The 25,537-nt window shown below is 37.8% G+C and overlaps 1 protein-coding gene across 8 annotated transcripts in view; it reads right to left on the bottom strand.

Moving 5' to 3' along the window:
- Positions 1 to 25,537, bottom strand: part of SDCCAG8 (SHH signaling and ciliogenesis regulator SDCCAG8) — a 242,418-nt gene that overhangs the window by 67,444 nt on the left and 149,437 nt on the right. For 6 of the 8 annotated variants that reach the window (XM_049868130.1, XM_049868124.1, XM_049868131.1 and 3 more), the window contains 3 exons: positions 21,507 to 21,634; positions 19,301 to 19,409; positions 8,414 to 8,545 (listed from right to left, as the gene is read on the bottom strand). In XM_049868130.1, coding sequence (XP_049724087.1) covers positions 8,414 to 8,545; positions 19,301 to 19,409; positions 21,507 to 21,634 — 369 coding nt within the window. Of the gene's footprint in view, positions 1 to 8,413; positions 8,546 to 16,237; positions 18,499 to 19,300; positions 19,410 to 21,506; positions 21,635 to 25,537 lie in introns of those variants that run through there. The other 2 variants (XM_049868125.1, XM_049868129.1) reach the window with 2 other exon arrangements.

Below are 25,537 nucleotides of genomic sequence, written 5' to 3' on the forward strand. Positions count from 1 at the left end.
TTTGGCCTATCCTAAATCTTATGGTTAGCAAGTGACATGGCCCATGAATCCTGAGCTTTTGTTTCCTATCGAGTGTTCTCTCTTTACTATAATGTGCTGTTTCCATTGAAGACATGATGCCTGCTTACAATATGAATGGTGAAAGTTACAGAATATGGATAAATGGAAATACGCCTGCTCCTCATTTACTGTCTCACATTGACAATAGTGAAAATCTACTATCCAACTATTTTGCGCGTCAATTATGTATGCCTGGCAGTAACGAATGCTGAGATGCCGCACAGGCTTTGTAGCCTCTCAGGTCACTTGCTTGGCAACTGCACTTAGCCCTGGTGTCTTCCAGGTGGAGGACAGGACAATGCAGCCCTTCTTGGCAGAGGAGGCCGTGCGGGGAGAGGGAGGAGGGAGGCAAGTCTCCATTATTTCTATGTGGCCAATTGGGGGATGGAGCACACAGGATCATGTCCAGGAGGTACTCGGCGCTGGAGGTCAATGGCAGAGAACACCTTATACACCTCCAGGCTGGGACCAACGAAGGTGAGGGCCCCGCTCATGCTCAAGGTCAACTTCTTTTGGTCCTGGTCGCGCATTCTGCAATTTGGGCAACTGGCTGAAGGTGGGTGTCGCGGGCCCAGCACAGCTGTAGCTGGGCCCCATTAGTCCAGTTGCAGGCCTCTCCAGAGCTGAACACTGCTTTACGCCAGGGCGTAATGACCTGCTTGAGTGCAAGGTAAGGCAAGGTAGTAGACTCTGCCTTTTAACTCCATTTTTGCATAACATTGATTTTTGCCTAACGACCGGATCTTTGGAACCTAACCATTTGACAGTGAGGAGGGGGTGTAAATGCTGAATTGCTTTTGGAGAAAGTGGAGTAGCTGTCTCTGGTGGAGTGTGTCAGGCAGCTAATACTAAGGAGGTCTCAGGCATGCAAGGAGTGCAACGGCCATGCTTGCTTGGAGCTGAGAAGTCAAAGGAGAGATTCCAGGGGGAAAATGAAGAAAAGGTGGCTTCCCATCTTTCCACACCTCACCTTCCTTTCCCCTACTCTTGCTGCCCGGGGACTGCAGCCAAAATAAACATTAGCATTTAATCCTTGCTCAGGTTCTAAGAAAATAGGAATGAAGAAATTGGCAAAATCTTCATTGAAATCGCTAAATTGGTTAGTTAATATATCTGAAAACAATTTGGAAAGATACAAGACAGAGGCATAAGATATAGAAATGGAAGTAGTCTGATAATATAAGCAAAATGACTGGTGAAAACGTCAATAAACTCAGGGATGAGAAACAAACTGCAAAATGAAAGATGGGAAATGGTAAGCAGAAAACTACCAGGGAGCCACTCTGACTGTCTTGGTCATCTAGTGCTGCTGTAACAGAAATACCACAAGTAGATGGCTTCAGCAAATAGAAGTTTATTCTCTCACAGTCTAGCAGGCTAGAAGTCCAAATTCAGGGTGTCACCTCTAGGGAAAGGCTTTCTCTGTTGGCTCTGGAGGAAGGTCCTCGTCGTCAATCTTCCCTTGGACTAAAAGCTTCTCCGTGCAGGAAACCTGGGTCCAAAGGATATGCTCTGCTCCCAGCACTGCTTTCTTAGTGGTATGAGGTCCCCTTGTCTCTTGGCTCACTTCTCACTTTTATATCTCAGTAGAGATTGGCTCAAGACACAATCCAATCTTGTGGATTGAGTCCTGCCTCATTAACATAGCTGCCTCCCATTCCACCTCATTAACATCATAGAGGTAGGATTTACAACACGTAGGAAAATCATATCAGACGACAGAATAGTGGGCAATCACATAAGACTGGGAATCATGGACTATTCAAATTGTTATACGTATTTTAGGGGGACACAACTCAATCCATGACACTAACCATAAGCCAGGCATCACAGTGTTTAAAAGGCTAACATCACTCCCTGCTTAAAACATCTCCCCTTTGCTTAAAACCCTTCAGGGGCTCATTTCTCACAGTGCTCAAATCTCAAACATTTTTACTTGGTTCAAGAAAAAGATTCTTAAAGATTTAACTTCTTGGGGCTCCACTTCCTCTTAGGATATAGAAGCCACGAGAGCATCACTCGTACCCTAACAATAAGAAGAGGTCAGATAACCTACAAAATCATCTTTCCTGAGCCAGTGAGAGAGTTGAGGTTGCAAGATAATCAGGTGAACTGAATTCAAAAGGACAGCATGCTCCTCTCAGAGAAGCAGAGCATTCAACCTGTTTCATCTCTGGCAGAGCATGACAAAAAGAAATGGCCACCACAAAGCAGGTGAGAAGAAGGCAGCTGAAGTACAATGGATTCTCAGAATGTGGACTAGTGTGGAGGGTCTAGAATCCCTGGGAGTCCCAGACACAAGAGGAGTCTGCCCTCACTTTTAAGTACTTTTCCAAGTGATTCCACAAGATGCTTACAAGAAAGATTTGGAGCATGGCAGGAAACCTGAGAAATCTTCCCCAGGCGACACATAGGCACAAAACTCCCCCAGTTACCAGACTCTATTTTTCATATGAAGCAAAAGTTTCAAGTTGCTGGAGAGGGTCAAGAAACCTTCCCAGGAAAAGGTTCACTACCTCAGAGGAAAGATTAGAAGCAAAAGTTATCTGTCCCTAGGAGATGAACAGAAACTCTCTTGGCCCTGGTCCTAGGAAAAGGTAAACTGTACTGAGTGAGGGGTAGAAGCAAAATCCATCGGCAGTGGGATGGTAAATGTTTAACAGCTGGCTCTTGAGGGGAAAAATAAATACTGATTCATAGTGTCTACCAGTTTCTGTGATAGAAATACTTAATCATGGCTGATTTTAAACTACCAATATGATATTAAGTGACTCGCAAATTTCTAAAAATTTAATAATCAACCTCATATACCATTGCCTCTCGTCCTCAGGAAGCAACAGCAAGTTCCATTCTCTCCCATATAAATCACAATGAGAGGCAGATAAAAATGCTAGACATAAAACACAAGACCGAAGAAGGATTGATGCTTTCGAACTATGGTGTTGACAAAGAACACTCAATATACCATGGACTGCCAGAAGAAAGAACAAATCTTTCTTGGAACAACTACAGCCAGAACGCTCATTAGAAGCAAGGGTGATACTTTGTCTCACATACTTTGGACATATTATCAGGAGGGATCAGTCCCTGGAAAAGGACATCATACTTGGTAAAGTAGAGGGTCAGTGAAAGAGGAAGACCCTCAAAGAGACGGACTGACACAGTGGCTGTAACAATGGGTTCAAACACAGCAACGATTATGAGGATGGTGCAGGACTGGGCAGTGTTTCGTTCTGTTGTACACAGAGTTGGTATGAGTACATGGGGTCAGAACTGACTCAACAGCACCTAACAACAACAACAGCAACATAAAATTCATTTTAAAAGTAATTTTTCTATTTAACAAATAATGTGTGCTATCTAATTTACATAAAATAAGTTCTTACATGTAAGAACATGTAAGTTCTTACATTAATTTTATAAGAAAAAAGGCATGATTGGCCAATAACAATATACTTTAGGGCCAAAATGTACACAAAAACATAGATTTGAAATTAAATTTATGTTATAGAATGAAAAATAAAAACACCTTCAAGACATTTTTGCAATTCTTATATTTTGAATGTAAAATTCAACTGTTACTTTTATAGCCTTCTAGTTTTGTTTTTAAAAAATGAAATAAAAGATTTCAGGCTTCAATTTTCAAGCATTTCTCTGAAAATAGTGATGGTGTTAATTCCTCAAACATGAATGTCAAATTAGATAAAATCATCACTATAGTTCTTTTTAACACTGATTTTGGAATAATTAAGACTTCTATTAGAAAAATGGAAACCCTGGTGGCGTAGTGGTTAAGAGTTATGGCTGCTAACCAAAAGATCAGCAGTTCAAATCCCCCACGTGCTCCTTGGAAACTGTGAGGGCAGTTCTACTCTGTCCTATAGGGTCATTATGAGTCAGAATCGACTCAACGGCAATGGGGTAGTATTAGAAAAAATGGGACTTATGGATTTGGTACGGATTGCTCTGAGGCTAGTTTATAGAATTATAATCAATTTTAAACTCATTATATTTTATGCTTCAATCAATAGCTTTATGTCTTTAGACAATGGTATTTTGTATATAATTTAAACAATATACCATTATAAGAAAGGAAAACAATGTAAAACTATATAACTAACCAAACAACCAGGACTGCTGGTGGTTGGTGACATAGAATTTGACTGTTGTACATGAAAACACAGGAGCACTCTCAATGGATCTCCACTGACTCTGTGTGTACTGAGGGGCTCTCACACTGTTCTGTTTTCTAGGAAGGGGGGATATGGAAATAAATACTCATTATTTTAAAACTGAAATAGAAAAAGATGCCGTTATTATCTTTAACAACATGAATTCCCTGGACCACCTTTGTGGATCCCAGGTATTCCAAACCACCAGTTGGGAAATGTAACTTTATTGGATTGTCAGTATTAGCATTTGATACACTTGCATCTACTCCAACTTAAAAAAATTCCTGTCCTAAAATCTCCTTCCAAATACACGCCCCTACCACCAGGTGGTCCATTCGTCTCCATCTTTCCTGCTTTCCCTTACAGCTAAACCTCATGAAAAGGTGGTCTAAATTTTCTATTTCACATTTTTCAATTCACACCAATTTGTCAATTCACTCTAATCTGGCTGCTACACTCACTCTTCTATTAAAAATATTTTTACAAATATAATTGATGATGGCAAGTCACTGAGAGTCTACTTTTCAGTCTTCTTAATCACTCAGCAACATCTGGTTGATCACTTCCTCTTCCTGAATCAGTCCCGCCCCTTGGCATGTATGATAACATATTCTTCTGGTTTCCAGTTATTTCTCATATTACTTTTTCTCAGTCTCATTTGCCAATTCCTACCTTGCCTTTAAAAACAGTGGTGTTCTTTAGGGCTCAGCAAGCCTTCCTTTCTTCTTGCTCTATTTTTTTTTTTTCCTGTAGGTCTGTAGGTGATCTCATATACTTCCGAGGTTTCAAATATTCTCAATAGTCCAGATTTCTATCTCCAGCCTAAACCTGCCTTCTAAGCCTAGTCTCTTATGCCCACTGCATTGTAAACTGCGCTCAAACATTAAATTCAACATGGCCAAAACCAAACACTTGGTCTCATCCCAAATCTAGGCCATCTCAACCACAAACTAACTTCTTCATTAGAACGCCATCTAAAAAATAAACGATAACATCCGAGAGAAATGTGTTCCTTAGAAAAATCAATTCTATAAGATCAAAAGGACAACATTAACCCAAAAGCAAAGATGAGAAGGCAGGAAGGTGTAGAAAATTTGGATGAAAAGAAATGGTGAGCCTAGGGCAGAAACGGGGAGAGTGCTGACACATTGAAGGGAACGCAGCCAATGTCATGGAACACTTTATGTACAAACTACTGAATAGGAAACTAATTTGCTCTGGAAACTTTCACCTAAAACACAATTGAAAGAAAAGAATATGTCTAGATAAGTGGCATTGATATCCATCCATCACTCGTGCCAGAAATCTGGTGTCATCCTTGACATGTTTCCTTCTCTACACAATCAATTACTAAGTCACATTGAGTCTACCTTCTATATGTTTCACCAGTCTATTAACTTCTCTCTATCACCATTATTATCTCCCCTGTATAAGGCACTCAGTACTTGACTAAACTACTTCAGTAGTACCCTAACTGGTCTTGTGTAAATACTATGCCTCTACTCTAATCCATTCTCGACTGAGGAGCTAGATAGAACCCTATTTTTAAAAAGCAAATCTGATCATACCATTCTCCTCTGTTTTTAAAAAACCTCTTGACTTTCTCCCATCAGTTATAGGAAAGTAAAAAGTCTATGAAAACTTAAAGGCCCTGCATTTAGGTCTGGCCCTTGCCTACCTCTCTAAACATGCCATTATTTCCTTTATTCTTTAATTTAACCACACAGTTTCCGTCTCCTCTTCAGCAATACCATGCTCCTTCCCACCTCAGGACTTTCAATTACAGTTTCCTTTCCCTCAAACAGGAGTTGATAAACTTTTTTAAGAAAGGGCCAGGGAGTAAATATCTCAGGTTTTGTGGGCCCAGAGGCCATATACAGTGTCTGTCACAACTACTTAGTTCTGCCACTGCAGTGTGAAAGCAGCCACAGATTATATGTAAATGAATGAGCGTGGCTGTGTTCCTGAACCATACAAAATAGGCTGGGGCCGTAGTTTGCCAGTTCCGCTCTAGAAGGCTAATAATCCCTCCCCCATCACTGACTGACTCATTTCGAGTGTCACTTTTTCACTGAAGTACTGATCATTACTATAATTAATATCTGTGAAATTCTTTTGTCAAAATCCATTTTCCTTATAAGGTTATAAGCTACATTGGAGTAGGAACACTACCTACTTTGCTATTTTATTCCATATGCACTATGGTGAAGAGTGTGGCACACAGTTGTTGTTGTTAGGTGCCCTTTAGTTGATTTTCAACTCATAGCGACCCCACGTGATAGAGCAGAATTGCTCCCTAGGGTTTCCTAGGCTATAATCTTTATGGGGACAGACTGCTAGATCTTTTCTCTTGTATAGCTGCTGGGTGGGTTCCACTTCCAACCTTTCGGCTAGCAGCTGAGCACTTAACTATTGCACCACCAGGGCTCCTTGGCACGTAGTAAACCAAAACCCACTGCTGTCAAGTCAATTCTGGCTCATAGCAACCCCATAGGACACAGTAACAATCAATAAATATTTGTCATATGAACAAATCATTAATTTGCTATATGACCTTCACTCGGCAAATATATATTTTTGAGCCTTACTTCCCCATCTGGAAATGGGCATGATACTGATAGCTATTGCCTGGGTTTGTTTTGAGGTACACGAGATTATATATGTGAGTGCATTTTGTGAATTCTAATGCAATACACGAATATAAGGAAAGGAATATTAAACAGATGCCTTAGTTGCTTAGTTGAAGGGCACATTGTGGCCCAAGGGCCAAATCCTGAGGCTTGTTTTGTTGACCGTCTAGTTAAAAATGGTTTCCATATTTTTAAAGAGTTGTTAAAAAAAGAACATGTGACAAAAACCATATGTAGTCTGCAAAGCCTAAAATATTTACTCTCTGACACTCATAGAAAAAGTTTGTTGACTCCTGGCCTAGAACAGTGTCTGGACTTAAGTAAATATTTTAATGAGTGAATGAATGAATAAATGAACAATTACTACTTTGCAAATATACCTACATTTAATATTTTGCCATTTTCTCACTGCCTTTCTTCTATCCAATAGAGCACGTAACTGAAGTTGTAAAAATAAGCAACCCCACTTCATGTTTATTTTAAACTAAAAAAATAGAATCCCAAAACATCTTTATCTCCCATGAACTGTATCAACAACTATTTTTGAAACAGAGAAGGCATGGGGTGGCTGGGGAATAGGGTGGAGTTGGGAACTGGAATTCAAGAAAACCATCTCCATTGGAAGGTTGACGGCTGTTGTTATGTATGCGATTGCCTGTGGAAGTTCAAATCTACAGCAGCCAATTCATTGTATGCCACAAATTATTGCTTTCTGGAGAATCCATCATTACACAAAAATTAGAAATGACATAAGAAAAAATAAGTTACAGTGTTTATTTAAAAAAGTAGTGCACAAAAAGGAAAGGAATTTAGAGTCCAAAGATCAAGATTCAAGTCTGAACTTCACTGCTTAATCTGTCACTTTGAGCAAATCCCTTAGTCTCTCTAAACCTTAGTTTTCTCATCTACAAAAACAGAGTAATAATTATTGATGTCTCTTAGTAGGTGGCTATTATCAGGTACTTCGCATATATCTATCTGATCTTTATATCAAACTGCAAAGTAAATATTATTACCCCCAATATGTAGATGAAGAAACCAACACTCAGAGCAGTTAAGTGACTTGCTCAAAGTAACACCACTAGAAAGAAGCAAAGGGTTTGGACTCAAATCCTGGCTCTAGTAATACTGCCAGTACAACCTCTAATAAGATATTTTACCTCTTCAGACCTAGTACATATTTTATCTTACAAAAAGAATACAAAACCTAATTTCTAGAGCAAAAGTTTTTAAATTCCTCCATATTATTACAGTATTATCGTCTTATACCTTAAAGGTAAATGGTTTTCCTACAATATATTATATTAAACCAAATTCTGTCTTTAGAGAACAGCAAAATGGGGGCATGCTCTCCTCTGTATATAACAGTTATAGAACAACCTAAGTTAAGGAGGCATGAATTCATAAAATAAGAGCGTTGAGATTTTGCATATGTCCCTTGAATAGCACAATAAGCATGAATTCTGTTTATTTCATAGCAATTCTCATTCTGTTTGTGAACCAAACACATTCAATATGTGGCAATAAAAAAGGGTATTAGATCTTTATTACCTTTGTTTCATTATCTCATGTACTCGCCCATGCTGGACACACTGGTCCTCCAATTCATCATTTCTTCTCTGCAACTTCTCCAGTTTGTCACATGTATACCTTTTCTCTTGACTGAGCTGAGCTATTTCAGATCTATAGAGGCCAAAACATGAAAATGAAAGATGTAAGAGTTTTTTATTACTATAACATTATCCTAAATTCCATGCATAAAAATAACAGTTTAAACAAAAATTATTTTATGTCAAAAGAAAATTTTCAGAAATTACAAAAAGCCCAATAGGGGATATATGAACTGTAGAGATTCAAGGATTCAAGTACTATATATATATATATGTAAAACAAAATATATATATATATGTCAGTATGAGTCAGAATCGACTCGATGGCAGTGGGTTTTTATATATATATATGGAAACCCTGGTGGCTTAGTGGGTAAGTGCTACGGCTGTCAACCAAGAGGTCGGCAGTTCGAATCCACCAGACACTCCTTGAAAGCTCTAAAAGGCAGTTCTACTCTGTCCTATAGAGTTGCTATGAGTCGGAATTGACTCGATGGCAGTGGGTTTGGTTTTTCTATGAGTCAGAATCAACTGGACGGCACTGGGTTTTTAAATATATATACATAACACAATATATAAAACATTATACTATCATACATTACTTATAATATCATATTTTATTATAAAATAATAAAATGTAATCTATGGTGGTACAGTGGCTAAAGTGCTCGGCTGCTAACTGAAAGGTCAGCAGTTCCAACTCAGCAGCTACTCCGAGGCAGAAAGATGAGACAGTCTGCTCCCGTAAATATTTATAGCCTTGGAAACCCTATGGGACAGTACTATGTCCTATAGGGTCACTGTGGGTCAGAATCGACTCGATGGCAATGGGGTTGGTTAAGTATTAGATTAATAAATAACAACTTATTCTAATAGAGATGGCTTTTCTAAGGAAAAACAAATGTGTTAATGATCAAATCCCCCATTTTAAAGGCAATCGTTCATTTAACAAATATTTACTGAGTGCCTATTATAGGACAGCCATCATACTATTAAAGGAGGAATCCTTAGACTAATTTCTATAACAAAGAGTTGTTTCTCTTATTTAACCTAGCTATGAGTTGGAATCGACTCGAGGGCAGTGGGTTATTTATGTGGGTTTTAATTTAATGGCACTACAGCAGTCCTTTGCCCTCTGACTCCTAAACCAGCTAGACAGCAACGAATGCTTTCAATTTTGTTAAAGCTATTTCTTCTGCTATTTACTTCCATATTTATAAATATGCTTATACCACTATCTCTTGTTCTATTAAAATTCTCCTACTGACTCAATATGGGAGATGAAGTTAAACTCTTTTATATGCCCTGTTCCCCTTCCTCCATCTCCACTTGTCAAGTAATTACCAGTATGTCACAGTTTGGAATTTTATAGTAACTACATAAATACTGCTCCTCGCCATGCAAGGAGTGTATTATGATTGCATTTGTACGTGTGTACGTTTTTTTTTTTTCCAAACAAGTGAGCTTTAGTGTAGGGCGACTGAATGGTAAGCCGTTTTTCCTATGGCATATTCCAAGATACCAGTATCTGTAACTCTTTCCTCTCTGACCACTCGAGAAGGCTCGCCCAGTTTCCTGCTTGTTATATACAACACTGGCTGTAAGCAGTCTAGGGGAAAGGGTGGATGGGAAATCTTACCTTTCAGAAGGCAGACTTTCAATTACTTCCTCTATTTTAACTTCCATGTGCTATTTTGAAGAAGCCCTGGTGGCACAGTGGTGAAAACGCTCGGTTGCTAACCAGAAGGTCAGCGGTTCGAACCCACCAGCTGCTGCTCAGGAGAAAGATGTGATAGTCTGCACCATAAAGATTTACAGCCTTGGAAACCCTATGGGGCAGTTCTACTCTGTCCTGTAAGGTCATTATGAGTTGGGATCGACTTGAAGGCAGTGGGTTTGAGATTCTTTTTTATGCCCTATTTTAACCAGAACCTGCTGGTTTAATCTCTTCAGAGAGAATGCCTCTAGGCTTTTGGGCAAAGGAGGGACAGTCACCTGGTTGCATGGAGTGCAGATAAAATTGTCAATTTTGGTTTCAGCCCTATGTCCCACACTGCCTTCCAAATTTTTCTTGAATTCTGAGAGCAGACAAGCTTGCTTCCCATATATGTATCCCCCTCTGTAGACATTTAATTTCATTTTCCTCTGCTGTGCTAAGTCAAGTACCATTCCCCCAGGCTTCTTTCTCTCTTCACATATCCTATTTGGAATCACAGGTATCTCCTTAGGTGCTGGCTGATGTCCCTCATGAAATACATTACCTTTTCAGTGTCTTGGATGATGAGTATCTCAAGTTTCAAAATGTGAAGATCAAAATATCTCTGTCCTTGTTTTAGTTAAAGTCTAAATGTTGCCCACTGCTCCCACTGCCACCATCTCCTCATGCTCCGCTGCCTTATCATTAGAAGTGAAAGTTGAAAAATACAACCTCTTGCATATTGTAATATAAGTAGTTTTCAGCTTAATGACTGGGGATTTGTTGCCTGAGTTAAAGTAAGACTCTTGATATAGAATTATTTCTCTCCAAAGAAAGGATTCCTCCCTTAAGTAAGATAGTCTTCTCTTCTTGGTCAGGAAAGGATTTAGATTTGCTAAGGAAAATCTCACCTCAGGAGTTGGTCATCCCAAGCACCAAGCTGCTTCACACATACGGTATAATTGCTCACTTTAGTTCACCTCATTCCTCATTTTGTTTTCTTCCTGGATTAAGTGTCATCTCAAGGGAAGCTTGCCCGGATGAATATCTCCCAGTTCTCAATATGTTAGCATATTTTTTTAAACTACCTCTAGGCTTTACACAAATATTAGCTTATAATTTATTCCTCTGAATTGTGTTTTGTGCCTCATCTTTCTTACTGGATCACACATGGGCATGGATCATCTTATTTCCAAAATCAGATTAAGGGCTCAATCTACAGTTGCTATGTTTAATAAGAATTTACCCATACTTGAAATAGTCTAAATAACAGTTAATAATGACTTACGTTACTCATTTCAAAACTGCAAACAATGTAAAAGAATTTAGGGGCATTTATAACAAAATTGTTAATTTAGTACTACTCCAAGATCAGTATCTCCTATCACATTGTGCATTGAATTCCAAAAGAAGAAAAAAATATCCTTAAATCAGATTAGGAAAAAGATGCAAAAGAATGTTTATCTGCTCTCAGGTACTTTACACACAAAAGGAGACATTTTAAAAGAAAAATTTATAAAGGTCAAAATAGATTTTACAATATAAAATTTATACACATAAAAAGCATAGGTTTTTATGAGAATGCTCATTGTAGCATTGCTTCTAGAAGTAACTTGCTCCTTAATCCAATACCTGGAAATCTAATCCAGAAATCTATCACTAGAAAATCAGTTACATTATTTATTTAATAGAATATCAAGGTGCTATTCAGATGATGTGGCCATTTATTGGTGCTTTTTATTGACCTAAAATGTGACATATTGGTAAGAAATGAAAGCCATTGTAAATCAGCACGTATGCTGGGATTCTAAGGAGCCCTCGTGGCACACTGGTTACAGTGCTCGGCTGCTAACCAAAAGGTCGGCAGCTCGAACCCACCAGCTGCTCTTTGGGAGAAGGGTGGGGCAGTCTGCTTCTATAAAGATTTATAGCCTTGGAAACACTGTGGGGCAGTTCTACTCTGTCCCAGAGGTTGCTATGAGTTGGAATCGATTCAGTAGCAGTGAGTTAATGTGATTCTATTTCATAGTTAAAATAGTTTGACATGTATATCAAAATATTAATATTTATTATTTTTGGGTGGTGGGATTAATCTATTTATCCTTTTCCATATTTTCTAAATTTTTACAGTGGATATGTATTTTTTTTTTATGTATTATATTTAAAACAAAAAAAAAACAAAGTCATTTTGATTTTGAAAAAAATTCATAATCAAACAAAATGAAAACTGGAAGAACATTTATAAAAAGAACAAAAGCTAAAAAAAAAAACCCATTGCCGTCTAGTTGACTCATACTCCCAGCAACCCTATAAAAGAGTAAAACTGCCCCATAGAGTTACCAAGGAGTGCCTGCTGGACTCGAACTGCCGCCCTTTTGCTTAGTAGCTGTAGCACTTAACCACTACACTACCAGGGTTTTCATAAAAGCTAAAAGCATCATTAAAGTGGTAGACCCCCTTCCCATGAGAATTTCAATTAAAAAACTGTACAAGGAATAGGATAAGATATTCACTAAAGAAGGAACATATATGGTCATTAAACATCTATAAAATATTAAATTTCACTATTATTCAATGAAATGCATAGTAAAACCAGATACCATTGTCAAATATTTATTGTATGTCTACTCTGTGCCAGATAGTGCAATCCATCCTTTACATTTACGATCTCAATTAACCCTACAAGGTGTTTATTTCCTTTTCTCTGTGAGGTAAACATGAGGTTTAATTACTGGCCTAAGGTCACCCAAATGATGAATACCAAGCCCAGAAACAAATGCTGGTCTGTCCAGCTCCAAAGGGGATGCTGCACCCACCCAGCAATGTTGTCTCTCACTTATTTTTAATGTCACATACAAACATGGGTACATCCATACAGAACAGAACTTAGTGTAATACTTGAGCAGAGTAATACACATTAACAGCCTCAGAAAGGTTCATAGTCTTTGAACCAGCAATCCCCTTGCAGGCATTTCAACTAAGGGAATCATCAAAAATTCAGATTTATGTACAAAGTTATTATATTATTATTCATAACAGTTAAAAATTGGAGAACCATAAATGTCTAACAAATTATTATGCATACAAACGATTCAATTAAAATTATGTTTCCAGAGTACGTAAAGGTGGAGAAAAATGCTCATTAGATGACACTAATGACAAAAAGCAGGATGTAAAACGGTATCGATAATCTCAGACAAGACACAAATGTATGAGTATACACACATTTACATGCACATGGATAATAACTAAAAGGAAACGTGGCATCAGTGAACAATAGCTATCTCTAAGTGCTAATGTCACAGGAAATTTTTTCCTTAGTTCTTTGTATTTTCCCGATTGTCTACACTGAGAATGTATTACTTATATACACAAAAATATAAATGTTATTTGTAAGTATATATTACTATTGAGTGTGTTATTGCAACAGTCCTTTTTTCAGCTTTGCTTACGTATGTGGATATATATGTACATGTGTGTATATGTATTTGTTTATAATGTAATTGTAATGGTCATTTGTCTGAGAATTGCATTGTTCAAGAAATACTTGGTGTGTATACACAGCCATTATCCCTTATCTATCTACAGCCCATGATATATTCATAGAACAAGTAGTTTGCAAAGTTCAAAGAGCAAACTTAAACATCTTCTACATTAGTTTTGAGATTACATTTGTGGCATGAGATTACATTCGTGCCATATAAAAGGATAATTGACTCTAATCCATTTTCATACAAAATCTAGGTAATATCTGGCTTTATAAAAGCATGAACTTTTCTCTGCATTTTTATATACCAGTTATGTTGCGTAATTGCATTTGCATGAACTATAAGATAATATTTTACTACTATAATTGGAATTACAATGGTAATTGCTTTTTAAGGGAAAACATGACACCTTAATTTTTATTCTTTCAATTCTGATTTGACATTTTGGTAACAATTAGCAGAGGCCAATATCAGCGTTCTCTTGTAGAATGTAATTTTTGTAGAATCCCAACCTAACATCATCTAAACATGCAAGGGAAAAAAAAATAGTTCAACCGGGTGTGTGTTCTTTACTTCAATTAAACTCACACAGTTGGATACCTACTGTTGCCAAAACAGTAATATAATTTATACATTATAGTCCACACTGTAAAACTATACTAAAAGTCATTTAACAATATTTATAACACCATAAAATACAGTGTTAAAATATATGAACTGCAATATGTACCAAAATTATAAAATTTGTTTCTCATCATCAGTGATTAAAACCAGGCTCATTGCTCTAGCCTCAATGCTCACAACCCTGGTGACAGATTAGAATTCAAATCTTAATGATCAATTTACAATTAACAAGATAGAAGTGAAACAAATTAAACCAACCATTATATATAACGAGACCCAATGGACTCCCATTGTTCCTCTTAATTACAAAACGCAAATCACAAATACACAACGGGCAGTGTTAGACATCATTCCACAAGCCTGGCAACCCAGAAAGTGACATGACAGAAGAAAAAAACGGGAAGCACAGCCACAGAGACCCTGCTTCTGTACTATACAGTGTTCTTTTCAACTTGCAAGTTTTGAGAGGCTACCCCACGTAGCCCGGAGTTGATTCCCCTCCGCAGCCTTAAGTGTTTCCCCCTAGCCAGCGCTCTATCTTTCCAGAGCCCTTCCCCCGGCCACGTTTTAGATCACACTGCGTATAGCACTGCAACGTTTTACTGCTGATTATTCTAAACGTCTGGGGAGACAGAAACACTTCCTCCACTTTGGTAAAGGAAAATCACAGCTACACCAAAGATATTTAAATATCCCCGTTTAAAACAAACCCGCCACTGCAATAAGCTCTCAGAGTACTGGGAATACAGACGAGAGGCTCTAAAGTACGTGAGCTTCAACTAAAATCAGCCAGACTGTCTGCCTGGTGCTAATTAAAAGCAAAAATGGAATTAATTCTCTTGTTCGATGGTCAAAACAAGCTATATAAAATGCACAGAATCGGCAGTTCAATTTTAGTTTTAAAATGGAATGTGCCATTCGCAAACCTTGGCTTTACAGACCCGCCTACGTGTGCCGTGTGGCATAGACACTGTGCAGAAAGGACCGTGCTAATCACGGTGGAGGACTTCCAGGCAACAGAAGCAGTAGTCATTGCCACAATGCAGCTTAGGGCCTACTTGGGGAGAAAATACTACCGCAGACACAAACGCAGAGGAGCCATTTCAAAACACTTTCCTAGAGCGGCCTCGCATGAGGCTGGGCAAAGAGTAAGGAAGAATGCTCGGGCTCGTCAGCTTTCCTAGTGAGTCTGCATGGGCTTCAATAGAGGGCTCCCAACATTTCTCTCTGGTTCAAACCACTGCTGATAATTTGCACTTCTAACCCAGATATACTTAATCAGAATCTACAGTTTAACAAGATTCCCAGGTGATTCTTATGTATAATAAATTTTGACAACACTGCTCTACTAGTGGTTCTCAGAACTGGTTCCTAACCAGTAGCATTAGCATTGCCTGGGAACTTTTTAAAAATGCAAATTCTCAGCAGGGGCCCAAACCGAACCTCTGCTTTAATCAAATGACTAGATCTGTGAGTAAAAAGGATGATTTTAAATGGTAGGAGTTCATTTGTTTACATGGGATTTTGAAATGTCACTAGCAAGGAATGGGGATAAAAATTTTTGCTTTAAATTACTGATCAATAAAAAATAAATACATCTACTTTCATAAAAAGTTTTAATACAGTACTCTGAGAAAAACCTGAGTCAAAATTATCCCTATGATTTAAAGAATTCTTTTGGACACTGAGCTTCCACAATGATAAAACTGTTGAAGATTCAAAAACTCCAAGATGTACACACCTCAAAGCACAGGGAAAATTTTTCATTTCAAAAGCTTGGTATAGGGTGTACAGAGCTATATATTCTTGGAGGGCTTCCACAAGACTTAATAAGTTTATACTTTTTATTTTAAAAGATTAAAAAATGATTTCAAGTTTTATAGGTGGCTTCAAAGCAGAAATTAACATTAAAATGGAATGTTAAATTTTGCACAAATAAGCAACTGAAAATGCCACAGATTTCATATAAGGACACAGAGAGAAATGAAACAGAAATTAAGAATAAAAAAACAAAAAAAACTTTAAAGAACACTTCAAAATCACAATTTATCCTATCTTTCTTGTAAGGCACACAAAATGCACACTTTGCAAACAAAATATTTTAGGGCCCCTTAAAAGTTTAAAAGATCGTTGGGTGGTGCAAGTGGTTTGCGCTTAACTTACTAACCTAAAGATAGGGGATTTGAAGCCACCCAACAGCACCATGTAATAAAGGCCTGGCAATCTGCTTCCGTAAAGATTACAGCCAAGAAAACCCTATGAAACGGTTCTACTCCATAACACATGGGGTTGCCATGAGTCAGAACCAGTTCAATGACAATGAGGTTTAAAAGTTTTAAAAGCATTGACAGTTAACTATTTATAATTTATTAAGTGTTTACTACTTGCTGGTCCTTAGTTTTGAATCAACTTATAAAGTTTTAATAGATGCCTATTTTAATTCTTTGGGTTTACAAAACAAGGTGGCAGAGCATGACCGGAAACACAACCAGATTCAAATCTTCCAGTAATAGCTGGGTGAGATGATACCAAGATTATCAGTCAAAACTCTTAAAAGAATGCCATCCATGATAACAATAACAGCTACTTTGTGCCACAAGTTGTGTATGCATATGGTTTTTCCCTCATTCCCACAACAATCCTGCAACATGGTTTTCTTTTTGAAGATTGAGAAGCTGAGGTCTGGAGAGATTAGGCAATGTATGCAAGGTTGCATAGCTAAGAGGCAGAGCGAAATTCAAACCTAGTTCTCAGTTCCCCAGTGTTCTTTACTGCACACTGCCTGTCATCAAGAAACAGGCTGACATCAGAATCAGATCAAAATGTAGGATGTAGCACTAATGCTGCTTGTTTCATTCATTCATCATTCATTTGTTCAAGAAATACTGAATGTCATCTATGTATCAGACATAAAAGAACATGTTCAAGTAGTGCTCAGGAACTATAGGAGTCAAATTCAAGAAGTGCCAGAGATGTGCTGAGGTTCGAGTTCACTATGTCTTTCAACTAGGGTAAGCTGATAGATCTAAAGCAAGAAAAAGGGGACATAGGGGCATAGGGGGAGCCCCGTAGCACAGTGGTTAAGAGCTTGGCTGCTAACCAAAAGGTCAGCAGTTCAAATCCACCGTCTGCTCCTTGGAAACCCTATGGGGCAGTTCTCCTCTCTCCTGTAGGGTTGTTATGAGTCTGAATTGACTCGACAGCAACAGGTTTGGTTTGGGTTTTGGTTTAGGGGCGTAGGGTACAGGTTCACCCAGCAGCTCAGGTTAACCTCTACATGCAAAGTACGCCTATTTGTTCACAAGAATTTAAAGATTAAATCTTCTTTCTCAAACTTTCCAGGCATAACTACTTTAGCTTGGATTTTCTTTAGTTGTGAATGTCAAATATTGTAATTATGCTAAGAAAAACCAGAGGCTTTGAAATCAGAAATACCTAGGTCAGAATTCTAGCTCTGCCACTTAGCAGTTAAACACTCTGAGTTTTGGTTTCTTCATCTGTGAAAGAAGATAATAATTCCTGTCTCAGGCTGTTGTGAGAATTAAATAACATATATCAAGGAATGTAGCACTTCCATCTTTTTTATAGGCTTCAATTTTTCTATTTATAGCTCATTAGAGAGCAAGATAATTAATAATAATTCACAAGGCAGGCTTAAAGAGTATATAATATTATAACCTCCAGATCAAAGTCATTTTTTCCCTAAATTAAATAACCTGGTTGTTTGTTTCTAACAAATTCCTAACTTTTGGATCTATGTCAGGCAAATCAAATATTTCTGGCTAGGAATAGCTACTGCTGATCTTTTATGAGGGTCTCTGTCATGACTCCAAAAAAAGGTTTTCCTTACCAAATTTCCTAAAAATATCTGGTGTTTTGGTACCCTGAGCTTTTCCCTCATCCGAACAAGATATTCATCCAGTATCTGATAAGAATGTGTGTGTGTGTTGGAGCATTGGAGCACTTTCTGGATGGTTATAGAAACCTCTGCCTCCCTGTGAGCAGGAAAAATCAAAGTCACACACTCTGATTCCCTAAAATGTCAGGGATGAGGAGTCCATCAGCTAAGACAGCTTGTTGATGCAGGAACCCAGGATAGGGCTCGGGATGATCAGATATGCTCTGCTCCTCATAGAAATTCTTTCTGAATGAGATTCAGAAGCCATTAGTTTGTTGGATGAGGCATATTGTTTGCTCTTTGTGGATCTAAGTAAGTTTCTGAAAAATGCAGAAGCAAAGATAAAAATTGTTTTTCCATTAGATCCTCATGTAATGTGATACTTGACATCAACACAGTTATGTGAATGTTGCTTTTTACAATTCAATTCAAAGTGATTCTGCACAATAACATTCATTTACGAAAGAGGAAATGACAATCCAAACAGATCAAATAAACTTGTCAAAGGCTACCCAGTTATTGTCAGAGCTGAGATGAGAACTCAGGCCTCTCACACTTTAGAATATAAAATAATTTATTCAGTGAGACAATCTAACTATAAAATATGCAGGGAAAAAAAGTCATTAAGATCCCAATCAATGGATTTGTGAAAAAGCAGTGGACCTAAAAAATGATCTACTTTCTTTTTTTTTTTATATATGCACATTTTGCTTATTCTCATTTCACCTAAAGGTAGCTTTTGTGTGTTCATCAAGAACTGTGATAACAGATAAAAATGGCTTAACTGTATCAGGACAAGATTTTAAAACTGCTTAACTGATTTACCTACATCCTTTGTTAGAATAATTGCCACCTTGACCTTTGTTTTCTGAAATTTCAGAGTTTTCAATTTTAACATTAAAAAAAGTTAAATAATAGTATACATACGTAATCATGGAAAAATATCAAGATGTCTGTTTGAGCAATTAAAAAAATGTCCATACAAAGAAAATATTTTCACTGAAAACTGATACCAACAGATATTTAATTTTGACATTAAGACTATAAAGTAGTGGAAATACAAATTTTTAAGGAAAAATTACAGTATTTGTGCAAACAGTGCTATTGTATAATATTACCTACCTGCTTTTTTGAGAGATTTGTTCCAGTTTCTTGGCTAATGTACAGCACTCTTCCTTTAACTTTGTCAAAAATGTATTCTGGGAGGTCAGCAATGAATACTGTTCATTTTCTAGAAATAACAATAAACCCCCGCCAAGATAAGATATTTATGGTGGTAGCTCTGCAGTGCTTCCATTTGTAGAGTGGTAAAAGTACGAAGCCCACTACACATTTCCTATAAACCATTAGGTTACTTTAATGTTCTAAGTCAAAGGACCTCTCATCTGGCAAGATACTAAATCTTGCGAGACATATATTTTCCTGATAATTACATACCAGAAACATTTTTGATCATATCGGGTTGGTGTAACATTTCAACAAATTGCCGAATACCCCAAGTGAAGTCATAGATGCTTATATCTTTATAATATGCAAGATGTTATGAACATATTTTCACAAATTTACTATACACGGTTTCAAAAATGATCACAACCAGATACTTTAAAATCATTGAGGAACTCTCTTCTACCCTGTAACCCAGGCTTATGTTTCATATTTGCTCACCTATTTCATTCCCCCCATCTGGCATACACTTCTGTAATTTTGAAGGTGAGATACATAATTTTCCTTAGGCTGGATTCATTGTCGGCAGCATGAGCTGCAGTGAAGATTTGGTCAAATAAATTGAAGAGAGATTGATGTTTTTAGTGGTCTAAATGTTTTAACTGTTAAATGCTCTTATCTACAGCACTCAGAGATTCTGTCCAAGACCCTTTGATCACTGGGATCCTGTGAAGGCAAACAGTAATGCATCCTGTAATTTCCTCCTTTTCTTTTTAGTGGAGAAACACTAAGTCTGGTGAATGTTCACTTCTTCCAGCCAAAGGCTGTTAGAAGAAAATCTCCACTGAAAATGCTGGAAGGAATTCTGAGTCGATATGGTATTTTTTTTTTTTTTTTTTATGGTATGTTTACCTCTTTATAAGTGAATAGAGTATTTAATAAATTTTATGTTAGCCATTTTTCACTTGCAGGATGAGAGATCATTTTTTTACTGTATCATCAAATACAGTACACATTGAATCATGTGGAAATTACCTTTAAGTGTCAGGTTAAGCAAAGCCCTTTATTTCTTTTCAAGATTAGCTAATGACTGGCAAAAAAGCATATAGCATACAAAGCAAAATAAATCAAGGCACTAAAATTAAGCAACATTTTTCTGGAAGAGACGGGATCAATTCAACTTTTGTTTTAATAGTACAATCAGCTTGGAGTATGTGGTGTGGAATTATAATGACTGACACCGTCTTGTTTTGACTAACGCTGTCTGTGAACACACAACTCAAAAGTGAAAGGCACCACACAGTGCTCCGACTGAACAAATCAAACAGCCTATTTTCAAAGTGGATTTTACTTTCAAATTAAAGGTAAAGAGTTACTGGCCAACTCCATCTGCAGAATCGTGCCAATGTGATGAAAGATGGCAGTTTTTAGCCAAGCTGCCAGCTGTGGTCAATGCCTTGTATTAGTGGATTTTAACAGCAGTTGTGAGAACTTGAAGAATGCAAGGGATTAAACATCACTCTCATCTGGGGTGGGGGAGGTGGGGAAATCATACAAATGCTAAAAATGTTTGAAGCTGCAAATATTAAATAAAGGAACATATCAATTTGGAACCACTGAATTACATCCAGCTGCGACAGTGAATTAAGAACCGATTAATGGCTAAAGCTTTTCTCCAGTTTGGATGCTGAAGCAAACTCATTAGGCTTTTAGAGTAGCTATAATGTGTGTACTGTGGGAACTGTTCAGTGCTATTCTGGAGACTCTAACTGTAAGCTCAGAGCATTTCCCGCAGAGCTTCTGATGCTATTTTCTTTATATAACATGTGTGCCTGAAAACCCAGCCAAAAACAAGCCCTTTGTTTTTCTACTTTGTTGTGGTCTCTCTCAGCTTTACGTTTCTTGAACACAGGTAAATAAACTCATAATCCAGATGGTGCAACAGATGTGAGAGCAGCACTCTGAAATCAACAGACAGTGGGCAATACTTTCCATTTTCTCTTTTAAACGCTAACTAATATGTAATTCGGAATCTCCGGTGTAGTTAGCATCTGCTCCCTTCGGCCAGCCAAAGGTTACAGGTGTTCCTGATGTCATTTCACAGTAAGGCGTGGGCCTGGCTTGTGAGCGAGTGCCCAGGCTCTAATCTTTCCCTACCACCTACCAGTTTTGTCATGCTGGGCCTCCATTTGCTGTATCTTCTGTGTCAGCTCCTGCTCTCTTTGCTGGGCCTGAAGGGCTTGGGCCTTTGCTTCGTTGCTAAAGCTCTGCTGAATGCTATCTTTTTCCAGCCTACAAAACAGAGGAGACGTACAGAAGTTTAATCTGCAGGTGCACAACCCCCATCGTACCCCCTACAGGCCACAGCGAGCTGAGATGTAGTAAATGGTTAAGAATAAGAAGGCAATCATCTTTTTACAGACCTGTTTTAGAGGGGAAATCAAAGGACCTTTTCGTACAATGTAAAAGACATGCCGAAAGTCCAAATGGACAAAAGTACACAGCTTTAAAAATTAAAAAAAAAAAAAAAAAATTTTCAACTAAATAATGGTTTAGTTTATAACCGTGGCATTTTATACCTTTGAAAAACAAGTGCCCTTTTCTGTAACAGTCTTACTCTCTATTTTGTACTGCCACACAGTCTTTTATCTTCTGAATGGTCAATATTTCCCAAAGATTCTGGGGTTATAGGAAGAACATGACTCAATACACCAAAGCTAAGATTTGAAGACCATCTTCGTTTTTCCTCCCCAACTTAAAACGAAATGTCAAATGTAACATAGGAGACTCTATTTAGAGGCCAGTAAATGATTCTGCGGTACCAAGTGCATGTTTTCATTAAATATTTTCAGACATTAGGCCATATACCAAGAACACAAATATGAATATGAAAATTAATAACCCCCTCGGTTCTTGATAATAAAATCCCTTTTTGGGTCCAGTCGAAAGAACATGCTGGATTAAAAAAAGCTTCCATAGGCAGGGACAACATCCCATCCCACTGTAATATAATATTGACCCCCATCCCACTGGGTCAATAGCCAATCACAGTGACTCCTAAAGAGAGAAATTTCCTAACAATAAGAACCCGAGGAATTCAAAGGACCTCATGGCTGGCAGCACTGTAGATACTGACACTGTGCAGATACACATTATGTTGGTTCTTTATACTCTAAATATGGTTAAGTGATATGAGAGTTCCCTTCAATTAACTGACTCAGTTGTTTCTAACTCCTGATCTCCTTGTGGGCATCTCTCATCCATGCTGCTTTAGTTTACTAATTGAGATATTTACTGTCTCGCCTTTGCCAAACTAAAAATAAACCATTCCATAAAGCTATCACTCCTAGTCTACGTACCGCTGTGGAACTTCAATTCACTTGCTTCTAATTATAAAGCAACATAAGGAAAGCCAGTATTGAAATTGGTCAAGGCATGTAGTAATGTTGTAGTGTAAAATGAAAATACACCCACACCTTGCTCAAATGGAAACATCAGGGGGCCATGCTAAATGTGAAATAAGGTCCCTCTAGGACTTCTAATAACACCCCTTGGATGTGGTCCAAGGTGTTGCCTCACACTCAGTTCCAAACTAATGTATTGCAACAAATGGCCACTTTTTTCCTCCCCAGTCACACCACATAGTTTCTGGCCATAGATCTGTTGAACATGTTGCTCCTTCTTCCCTCCACCCTCAGCACAACGTATACTTGTCTTGTAAGACCTACCTCAAAATTCATCCTCTCTCATCCCTTTTGCTCCTAAATTAACTATTCTTTCCTCAGTGATCTCAATACATGCTGTGAACATGCTACTCAGATAATATTAATCATATTTTAGTTAGTGGATTACATGTCTGTCTTCCTCTGTCGTCTCTGTCTCTCTATACCCTGAGCCTAGCTCAGTACTTGGCACGTAAGAAGTGGATGGTGAATGTTTAATGAAGATATGGCCTTATACCCTTGCCATGGGAGGGGTGCTGGGGGGAGGAAGGCTGAAGTCTTTAAGTGAAGCTGGAGAATCAGCTCAAGTCTCATATGAGGCGGCAAAAACTTTTACAGACATATTAGCAAAGAAGAGTGCTTGGAAGAGAATAGCTCTAATGGGTTTGCTAGCCAGAGACCAGGCAGCCAAAGGGGCCTGCCTAAAGAAGCGGCCTGTGCCATCTTTAACTGAGAAACCGTCTCCAAGTCGAAACCCCTAGCTAGAATAGGGAATATAGGTAGGGAGACCTGGGGCTCCCAGAACTCAAAAATCAGGTGACCATTTAATGCATTGTCCAAAACGAACACCTATTTGAGAGTGAAAGGGGATACTATTAATAATTGTACTGAGAAAACAGTCATAAACTGGGGTTTCTGGTTCCTTTGCATAAAGGGGCTGTCAATCTCACTATCAATCTTTGGAATGAGAAGCTGCCTAATTACTGACATCCTAAATCTACTATAGCAAAGGAACTGCCAGCATATTGTAGTTCTCCATAAAAGAACTCTCTATCAATAACTGCTGAGTTATACATCAACTGACGTTTCTTGAATCCTTCCTCAATTTTCACTGTTTAAGAAACAACACATTTTACATTTCATTGCTTAAAACTGTGACATATTCTTGCTTTCCTACCTCTTCTTTAGCCCATTTCCTATTATGTTGCCTTTTCCTACTACAGGTTTTTTTCTGACTTAATAGTCTTTTATAAAACCTCTTAATGTTAGAATAAAAGGGAATCTCACATTTGTTTAATTTCACTTTATAGCTGAAAAAACTGAGAGCCATAAAGGATTAGAAATCTCAAATGTTTCATAGTGAGTGATTTAAAGGCAGAAGTGGGATTCAAAATATCTTGATTTAGGGAAATTTATAATGCCATAGAGGTAATGAAACAACGGATTGAAAGAATTAATAAAAAACCACTTAGGTATCCAAGGAAGAGAAAAATTCATATCAGTTCATTGAATATATTTAATAACTCTGATATATAAGACATTCAGCTATGCACTGGGTTAAATAAAGAAAATTAAGGCAAAGTCCTTGCCCTTAAGAGGTTTACCGTTTAGCAGGGGATTAAAAACGGCCAAAAATAGAATTTAAAAGGTGAAATGCACCATAAGAAAGGTAAATAAATAAATAAATAAAACCTACCCAAGCATAGAAACAAACCAACCAGTTGCCATTGAGTCGATTCTGACTCATGGTGACCCCGTGTGTGTCAGAGTAGGACTGTGCTCTATAGGGTTTTCGCTGGTTAATTTTTCAGAAGTAGATTACCAGGCCTTTCTTCTGAGGGGAATCTAGGTGGACCCAAACCTCCAACTTTTCAGTTAGCAGCCCAGCACATTAACTGTTTACATCACTGCGGGCTCCAAGCATAGAAAATGGGGGTTAATTTTAGCTGGGTATGAGACTGGGTTATGACAGCCTCATGAAGGCTAGCTAAGATGACTGAAAGAGACTTCTTTCAGTTCACCCAAAACATCAATAACTTCATTTACCCAAACCTGTAATTAGCCCTATTTTACAAATTAGAGTAAAAGCAAGAGAGGTAAAGAAAAATGTCTTTGTAAATACTAAAATGGGGCTGAAGGATCTATTCATAAGAGTAAAAAACGGAAAAAAACCCAAATGCCCAACTGCTAAATAGATAACAAACTGTGGCATGGCCTTACAATGGAATACTACTCATCAGTAAAAAAGAACAAGCTGCTGACACAACACACAGGTGAACCTCAAAAGCAGCGTGCTAAGTTAAAGAGGCCTGAACAAAAGGTTGCATATTTTATGATTACACTTCTATGAACTTTTAGAAAAGCCAACACTAGAGTGATAGAAAGCGGAATTATTTTGCCAGGAACTGGAGGTAGAAGAAGGGAGAGGAAGGGGTTGACTACCAAGGGGCACGAGGGAAACTTCTGGTTGATGGGAAAGTTCTATATCATTATTGTGATGTATACATTTGTCAAAACACACTCATTTGCACACTTAAAATTGTTTAATTTTATTATATGTAAATTTACTTCAATAAAGCTGATTTTTAAAAAAGCAAGTGCACTAGAATAGGAATTTCCACCTTGATCCCCGAGTTATTCCTATCGCCTTTAATTCACACATGTGTGAACCATGTCAATGTTTTCTTTATAAGAAAGAGTTAAAAGGAGTGACCGAATACTGGATAGGCCTCAAACATGGCCTCAAACATGG

The sequence above is a fragment of the Elephas maximus genome, chromosome 24 (genome assembly GCF_024166365.1).
Source record: "Elephas maximus indicus isolate mEleMax1 chromosome 24, mEleMax1 primary haplotype, whole genome shotgun sequence".
NCBI lineage: Eukaryota > Metazoa > Chordata > Mammalia > Proboscidea > Elephantidae > Elephas > Elephas maximus.